An 8896-nucleotide genomic window follows, 5' to 3' on the forward strand; every position below is an offset into this window, starting at 1 on the left:
CGATAATTGTGATTTTGGTGCGAGTTTTGAGATTTGGATTTGGTGAGAGTTTTGTTGACTTTGTGTTCTTTGTTTTTGGAAATGGCAGACGAACCTGACAATATGCGAGGGACGAGAGGGGACTGACTTTTCTGATGGAGATGTGTTGATTTTCCCGGATATGATCAAGTACAGGTAATCGCGAGGGTTAGATTGGATTTCTTCTGGTTTTGTTTTATTTGCTTGAGATTGTGCAGTTTTTATTGAAAATGATTTGATACACTTACGTTACACGGGTCAGGGTTTTGTTTACTTGGATAAGCGCAAGAATTTTTTTTTTTTTTAAATTTTCAGAGTAGAGATTGGATACTTGCTATGAGGACGAGTTGTTAGAGTTTAAGATATGATTTAACTATAGCTTTACTATGGACTTCTGTTCTGTTTGTCCTAAGTGGTAATGAGATATGATTAAATTACAGGATTCATTTTCTGGTTAAACATTTCTTCCTTAAGTCCAATGTTGTGGGCCTTGTGGTAATTACCAGATTCTGTGATAGTGTAAACTTATTTTATAAATTACAGAAGTTTTGGTTTGGTTTGAGATTGTGCCTTTTTCCTTTGGGTATGATTGATTGCTTTTGAAATGAGGAGTTTTTATTTTTATTTTTTATTTTCTTTGTTGAGTCTGAGTTTTTATTTTCACTATTGAAGGGGTTTGAAGGAATCGGAAGTGGATAGCTTTGTCGAGGATGTTCTTGTTAACGGTAATCTATGGGCTTCGGGAGTGCCAGAGGTGTTGCCTGGTTCTCATGTTTTTGTGTGCGCTCATGGTAGTCGTGATCGGAGGTGTGGTGTTTGTGGACCTGTTCTCATTGAAAAGCTTAATGAGGAGATTGAGTTGCGTGGATTAAAAGATCAGCTGTTTGTTAATCCATGCTCACACATTGGGGGCCACAAGTATGCTGGGAATGTGATTATCTACAGTCCAGGTCCAGATGGGAAGATTATGGGTCATTGGTAAGATCCAATTCATAGCTGCTTCTTGCTAATCTGCAAAAATTTATGATATTTGATTTAATTTGTTTAGCTAGTGTTAAACAGTTCTCATTAATGATGACAGGTATGGCTATGTTACTCCTGATGATGTGCCTGCATTGCTTGATCAGCATATTGGAAAGGGAGAGATCATAGAACGGCTTTGGAGGTTTGTCCTTTTGTGGTGTTGCATGTTCTTTTTTTGTGAAATGTTCATTTGATGTTTTTTGTTGTCAATTCTACAGATTGAAAAATAGTACTAGTATCAGATAACTAGATTTATGAATTATTTATCAAGAATGATGTTATTGGTTTTATCAGTATGTGAAATGTGTGGACGGATGTAATTTCTTGGGCGTGAACATATGTTATTCAGTATATCAACTTGCATTGTGGTTGATCCTGAATTATTACCTGGATTATCACCAAGAAATTGAAGTTAGCCTGTCCTGATATGTTTTTATTTTTTTCACCACATGATGAAATTCATTTGAATTAGCATTTATATGTAGTCTGTTAGACACTTCCTCTTTTTTTTTTCTTAGATAGGTAAATACTGTTAATCAGTTCATTCCATAACAATTAGGTTGGTGCTATATTTTGCTGGTATGCAAGCATTAAAAAATCTATTTTTCTTTTTCCTTAATTTTGGTTCCTTGCTTCTATGTGTTTTGACTCATACCTTGGTAAAGGCCCTGTAGAAGTTCTGGACGAGTTTTATCATTATTTTTGTAATTGTGCATGGTTATTTTAATTTTTGAAAGATAAGAGAAAGAAAAAGTCTTTTGGAGGTTTTGTTATGTTTGTACTTGTCAAAGAAGGAAGATTTTCTTACATTTGCTCTTGATGAGAATCACCCTGTTTATCTTTCTAGTTGCCAATTGGTGATCAATCTTTCAATCTTTGGCATTATTCCGAACAATAAATGAACATAAAAGTAACAATAATTAATCGCAGAGGGCAAATGGGGGCAGCTACCGAGGAAGGTGGAAAAGCGGATGAACAGAAGCTTCCTAATGGGGATGCGAAGAAAAGCAAGAAGAAGAAGCACGAAGAAAACAGCACTGAGAGTAATAAGGATAATGTGGCAGGCTGTTGCCAGGTTGGTAGTGGGTTTACTTGTTGCAAAGACGGAAGTTTGGAGCAGAGCAGTGTGGGTGAAGAAAAGAAGCTGAAAGAAACCATAGCAGTGGATGAAAAGAAGGGTCTGGGCAAAGTGTCAGGCTGGTTTGGATCATGGGAGCAAAGTGATGTTCTCACAGCCGCTGCTGTGGTTGGAGCAGTGGCAACAGTTGCTGTGGCCTATAGCTTTTACAGGAGGTCTGGGTGAAATATGCTCTATTTGTTATCCACGTGTTCAAGTTTTTTTGTGGGTCTGTATACCCTGGTTTTTTGTAGGGAGATGTGATAAACATCTATAAAATAATCCTCTGAACAACATGTGTTCCATGGAGGGAAAACTATAGGTATATGTTCTGCTTAGCAGGTGGGCAGAATTACTAAAAGTTTTAGCAGATTTAAAAGATGAACAATTTGTATCCCCTTCTTGTATTCGATTCTGCTCAACCCAAAATTGTTGTTTTATTACTCTTGCTGACTGGGCTTGTTTAATGTGCCAGAGATGATTCTATGATTTTATTGGATAGTTCCTATACTAATAGTGAAACCTTTTTTTTTTTTTGTTTTGTTTTGTGTTTTTTGTTTTGATTTGTTTGTTAGTGTACTTATCTTTAGAACATAAAATAAAAGACAAAAAAACAAGAATTTTAACAAACAGAGCTGTTATCTCGCCCCTTGCATGGGGAACAAGAAGTTAGGGAAAGAATAAAGATTGGAATTCAAAATTAGCAGAATAATCCCGAACCAATCCTATATGCACGTACAAATATTCTAATTCCATCACCTAGAAACTATGAGTTCTGAGTTTGAAGGAAGAACTATATTTTGTCATGTACTAAGCCTTGCAATCATCTCCTCCACCAGCCTCAGCGTCGCCCCTTCAACGTTCTCTCCGGCGTCAATTTCTTGCATAATCTGCTGTATAAGCTCATTTTTTGATTGTTTATTTCTTGAACCATAGCTTGGGCAATCCCTCAACAGCAACAGCAGTTCTCTGGCCACAGTTTTAGCCCTCCATGTTCCATCCACACTCAACTGAAGTAGCCCTGGCATCACTCCTTCCCTTAAAATAATTCCTCTGTATCTTTCCCTGCAGCTCTGGCATATAAGGAGGAGAATTCCCGCTGCATGCTCTTTGCATTGCGGAGAACCCTCCTCAATGGTCTCAACCAATGCACGAATAGCGCCACCCGTGCCAGCAGTTTCGCAAAGTGCATTCTCCGACAAGGAAACAACGTTTTCAAGCAGCCCCATTATCTTTTCGACCAATTCTGACGATTTTTCGGAGCTGTGGATCAGTTGAAGCAAGGAAAATAATAGCCCAGAAGAGACAATTGAAGGAATGATCTGGTGACAAGTTGAGAGATTGTGGAGTGTGGCTATTGCATCGAGCTTGGCTTGCAAGCTGATGCTGCTGCTACTCACATTGTTATCACTAGCATTGAGAAATTCCACCAAGAGTTGGATGGCTCCATGAGATGCGATTGCTAGCTTGTTTGCTGTGCAGGAGGAGAGGATCAACATGGCTGCTATTGTGAGCTCAATCAATGCCTCATTTTGGCACTGAAGGAGGCTTAGCAATACTGGTATAGCCCCAGATCTCATGATCCGGATCTTGTTTCTGTAAAATTAGTGAAAATTAATTTCAGAATTTCCCCCAAGTATAATATTGAAGAAATTTTATAGAACAATTTCGTACAACACAAGAAAAATAAATTCCTCAATGTGTTACAAATTACAATGCATAGACTAACCGTTCACTGCCGAAAGCAAGACTGAGCAGAGCAAAGAGAGAAGCTTCAATGGCGTCGTAATCTTGAGACTGAAGCATCAAAATCAAAGGCGCCGTGACACCCCTTTCAGCCAACTTGTGCCTCTGCTTACTGCTAAGCTTACTGAGGTCTCTGGCTGCTTCAACCTGCGCTTCTCTCTCACCATTGAAAAGGTTTTCTATCACCAATTCCTCCATTAAAGCTCTGTGTCTCTCGGGGTCTACCAAACTTGTGTAAGTAAATTCCTTTTGTAGTGGTGATACTGGTGGTATTGGGATTGGTTGCTTGAAGATGCAATCTTTGGCTTTTGTGGGTATCGAAATTCATTGTTTCACTTAGAAGCAACTTCCCATTCTTTGGTCAGCTTTTTTGTGAAAGTCTGATTTGGAAATACAATAACGATTCCTAAAAATGAATCTTTAACTTTCCTTTTATAGAAGCAAGCGCCTTAAGCTTTATGGCAGCTTCTATAATATGTAATTTATAGAGGTTTTCTTGGGATTTTATTTTTGTTATTCGGCTTTATGGCATTTTTATATGAATATTAGAGACTGGGATCCTCATGAAGTTGATTAATTATTAAGGCAAAAAAAGTAAAAAACCAATGATTTTGCTTCATTTAACGGTGTACATGATGTCATGTCATTTAAAACTTTTAAATGCCGTAGCAACATATTCACCATGTGGCATTATATGCACTGTTAGATAAACAAAATAAAATATTGACTATGAAATAGTGTGAAATGGAGAGGATCTTATGCCATGAATAATAGACATGAAATGAAGATGATCATATACAGTGAACAATAGCCAAAATACTAATTGGCATGTGTTAAATGTATAAAAAATGCTTAAGGTGCTATAACTTTTATAACAACCCCTTGCAAACTCATGTGACAATATCTTAATGGTAACAAAATTAACAAATAAGTTTTATTTTTTTAGCGGCTGTTATGGTAAGTGTCACGTGAACTGTCATGTCGATTTATAAAAAACTTGTTGTAAAAAATGTAATAGTAGTCATCACTATGAAGTTCACTTTTCTTTTCTCTTTTGTAGTTCATATTAGCCAAACCCATTAGTTGAGATAAAGCACGTACATCCATCAGTTTGAGTGCCACCCAATGGGGGTTTTCAGGAGTTAGAAAAAAAGAAAAAGAAAAAAAGATGTAACAATTTGTAATGATTCAATGAAGTCTCTTATGACCTTTCAAGCCCTTAAAAGATGAATTAGTTAGCTTAGCATTAGTCTCTTGTCCTCTAGCTTTGGTTTATATATATCTTACCTCATTAGCACATAAAATACAAATCCATTAAAATATAATTTTTTTTACTAGAATGCAAAAATATCCTGATACTTTGTAGTTACCCATATGACTTTGATAAGAAATGCAAGTAGATAATTAAACCATGTTACCAATCCCTATATATAATTGAACTTTGGTTTTGAAACTTTCTTATGCAGGCATGATGATATATATATATATTTTAGTAAAGTATATTGTCACCAGCAATGGTTATCCCTTCTATAATCTTGAAGTCAAAGCATGACAACCTTGTATTATATGGATATCTTATTGTTACATTATCAATTATCTCAAAAACTTAAGTTAATAATAAATGATGAATATAATCATTTAATTAACATTTTTAACACTTTATCTATGTGAAAATTATGCAAGTATCAAGTAGGTTTATATAAATTAACAATTCCGCTTTTCAATATATATACAGTGAAGAAGATGGTTAGAATCTCCTCAAACAGATAATTGTGAGAGACTTTCAATAGATCTACCTATATGCCCGAACAATCAACCTACTTATTCAAACAAATGTTCAAACAGATGGGCTTCATTACTCATAATTGCAAGGGATCCGATGCGGCAAAAGAAGGACATGGTATTCTTAAAAGAAAAGTATCCATGGAATCGGTGACTGGTATTCCTGTTACTCCGGTTGAGATTGGTGGCTCTGCCAAGTCATGTGATCCAAAGCTGACAAATTGTGTGAAAATTCTGAAGCAATGGATAACGTATTTCTCATTTTTCATTCGCAAAGTAGATGGCTTTGGGATAATGTATGTGATGAAACATCTTTCGGCCAAAAAAAACTATAAAAGAAAATTAAATGCATCATCCATGAGACCTTTAAAGGAATCTCACTACTTTACTTTGGCCGCCATACGGCGGCATTGTCTTTGCGGAAATGCTTCCCAAACTTTCATGATGATTCCTGTTGGTAGGTGATTTGAATGCTCCACTTCTTTTTCTTTTTCTTTTATTTTTTGATTCTTATCCAAATGATTCTTTTAATAATATAACGTTTGTTTGAATTCTTGCTTCTTCTTTTTTTTTTTTTTTTTTTGGAAATTGTTTGAATTCTTAACTGAAATTTGATAAAAAGCATTGAAAGATAGGATAAAATGCATTTATACTCTTCGTGAATTGGTAGTTTTTTTTTTTTTTGACATGTCCACACAAGGGAAGAAGGAGGGGAGATTCGAACTAGTGACCTCCGCTTTATTAAGCATGGTTCACAGTCGATTGAGCTATCCCTTAAGGACAAATTGGTAGTATTAGATAGGATAACATGTTTTCTTTTACATTTTTAATAGTCATTTACTACTCTTTTTACTAATTTAGGAATCCAAACAATGATTTTTGAGGAGCTCAAACATGTTAGATGACACTTGACATTTATTAGACTAGGTTGAAAATTTTTTTATGTCCTAATCATTTTATGTTCAAAAAAAAATTAAGAGGTCTTAGTATAATATGATTAAACTATAAGGCGTTAATGCATTTTACCTTTTATTTCCATTTTTTTTAAAAAGAATTTAACCAAGAGTTTCCTCTTTAGTTCTCTTTCCATAATGGGTTTTATTCAAAATTGGACAAAAATTTCCTCTAAATTGGTTTGGAAGAAATTTCTGTGAACTTACTCTAATAAGTGACAAGTGTCATTCAACATTTTTGGGTTTCTAAACAATTAATATTTAGGTTTCTAAATTAGTGGAATGATAATAAATTACGCTTAAAATATTTTTAAAAAAATGTGAAAAATGACACTTGCACTTATTAGATTAGGTTGAAGAAAATATTTAGGAAATTTCTGTCCATTAAAATATATTAAAATTGTGCTCCTGTTTGAGTAATTTAAAATGAAAAGGCTAAAGAGGAAAAAAAAAATAGTAATTTAAATTATTGTTGGTGTGAAAAAAAAAAAGGTTAAGAAAAAGAATTACTTCCTATTTGAATTTTTAGGCCAATAGATCATGTTTTTGTTAATGTTGGTGAGTTGAGAAAGAGAGAGAGAGAGAGAGGTGGAAAGAAAAAAGAGGAGAGAGGTTAATGTTGGAGAGTGGAGAGAGAGTAAAAGACTATGAAAAAAAAATAGAAAGATAAATGTGGAGAGATAAAGAGAGAAAAAGGGAGAGAGAAGCGGTTTAATTTTTAACTGGTTCAGTTTTTAAAACTACAAGTAAAAAATATCGGTTTAGCTTTTAAAAAAAATGGGTTAACATCACATGTTGCAATTTTAAAGCACTTTAAAAAGAGTTTTTTTTTTTTTTAGAAAAAAAAAAAAAGGAGTTTCAGCTTATATATATATATATATAAAAGTAAAGAATAATGCTTTTGGGAGAGAATTTTTTTCTAGCTGCCTTCATGATAACATACCACTTTTTTAACATGTAGCATTTTCAAATTGTGTTAATGCTTAGAACGATCCAAATTATGAAATTTAAAAATTTACAATTTCTTTAAAATAAATGCACAGAAATCATAATCCCCAAAACTTCATTGGAGACTTGAAAGTCAACTTGGCTGTGGGGACAAACTGTTGATGAGTTTAAGAAAAAAAAAAATTAAAAAAAAATGAATGAACTGTCAACTGTCACTTATTGTGTCTTTCGAAGTATACACGTCTTGAAAAGACAATTCTGTTGAAATTTTGGGGCATTGCAAGATTATGGAAAGCAACTTGAATGCGATCAAATCCAACGTACAAAATTGGAGTAAATATGGCCTGTTTGTGGGGGACACCAATTAGGAGAGGTGTCAATTCTAGCTACTTGAACATGATAATTTCAGCTGATGGTGCTTGCACCTTGCAAGCTGCCACGACCTTTCATTTTTTCACTTGCTGCATGCTGCATGCTGCGAATGCGATAGCTTCATACGGAATGACAACCGCAGCATACAGTAACTAGGGGCCAAAGAGAGGATAAATGACCCATGGCCCGCCAAAAAACATTGCAGAGTCAAAAGCATATATTGTTGATTGTTGATTTTAAAAATTAGGGTCGTTAAATATATTGTTGAATATATTCTGAAGAGCAAAAGCATATAATAAACTATATTGTATTGAGTAGTGTTATATGAATGAATACAGATGCCTCTATTTATATAAAAGCTATGAGTGATAGGTAAGTAATCCTACACTAATTAAAGTATAAAATAAACCCTAATAAGAAAGACAATAAATCCTAGAATAATATATAAAATATTTCAACAAGGGTAAGGTCCACATACTCATCTCAAACTATTACATAATTGACAATGTATCCTCTAAACTTTCAATTGTGACAACGTCTCCCTAAACTATCAAAATATTGTCAATGTCCCTCCCAAGGCTATCAAAAAGATAAAAATGCCCATACATGACAATAAGACAAAAATACCCCTATAAATTTGAAATAATAATAATAATAATAATAATAAAATAATAATTATTTTTTTTAAAACGAAAATTTTAATTAAAGAAAAAGAATTCATTTTTTATTTTTTTAAATGATTTTTTTTTTAACGGAAATTTTTATTTTAAAAAATGATTTTTTTTTAAAAAAAATTTGTTTTTAAAAACGATTATTTTATTTTATTTTTTAAATGAAAATTTTTAATTTATTAAAAAAGCGGAAATTTTCAATTTTTATTAAAAAAAAAATCTAATTTTTTTCTTATAAAAAGGATTTTTTTTTTTCTTTCAATTTT

The 8896-nt window shown here is 33.5% G+C and overlaps 2 protein-coding genes across 2 annotated transcripts in view; one reads left to right on the plus strand and one right to left on the minus strand.

Annotated features, from left to right (window-relative positions):
- LOC132182230 (uncharacterized) overlaps window positions 1-2693 on the plus strand; it is a 4346-nt gene extending 1653 nt beyond the window's left edge. The window contains exons 2-5 of the mRNA XM_059595420.1: window positions 60-174; window positions 691-996; window positions 1100-1183; window positions 1972-2693. Coding sequence (XP_059451403.1) covers window positions 60-174; window positions 691-996; window positions 1100-1183; window positions 1972-2344 — 878 coding nt within the window. The 3' untranslated portion in view covers window positions 2345-2693. The remainder of the gene's footprint in view (window positions 1-59; window positions 175-690; window positions 997-1099; window positions 1184-1971) is intronic.
- Window positions 2694-2830: 137 nt separating this feature from the next.
- On the minus strand, window positions 2831-4209 carry LOC132183089 (U-box domain-containing protein 7-like). Its single transcript, XM_059596487.1, has 2 exons — window positions 3888-4209; window positions 2831-3754 (listed from the first exon to the last, which is right to left on the minus strand). The coding sequence occupies exons 1-2, from the start codon at window positions 4100-4102 to the stop codon at window positions 2962-2964; spliced, it is 1008 nt and encodes a 335-aa protein (XP_059452470.1). The 5' UTR covers window positions 4103-4209; the 3' UTR covers window positions 2831-2961.
- Window positions 4210-8896: the final 4687 nt, after the last annotated feature.

Source organism: Corylus avellana, chromosome ca5 (assembly GCF_901000735.1).
Source record: "Corylus avellana chromosome ca5, CavTom2PMs-1.0".
Classification (NCBI taxonomy): Eukaryota; Viridiplantae; Streptophyta; class Magnoliopsida; order Fagales; family Betulaceae; genus Corylus; species Corylus avellana.

Bases quoted from the DNA above. Each gene is read 5' to 3' on its own strand.
- LOC132183089 (XM_059596487.1), bottom strand. From the start codon at position 4,102: ATGGAGGAATTGGTGATAGAAAACCTTTTCAATGGTGAGAGAGAAGCG. The intron at 3,755-3,887 runs GTTAGTCTATGC...CTAATTTTACAG, and splicing joins CTTGCTTTCGGCAGTGAACG to AAACAAGATCCGGATCATGA.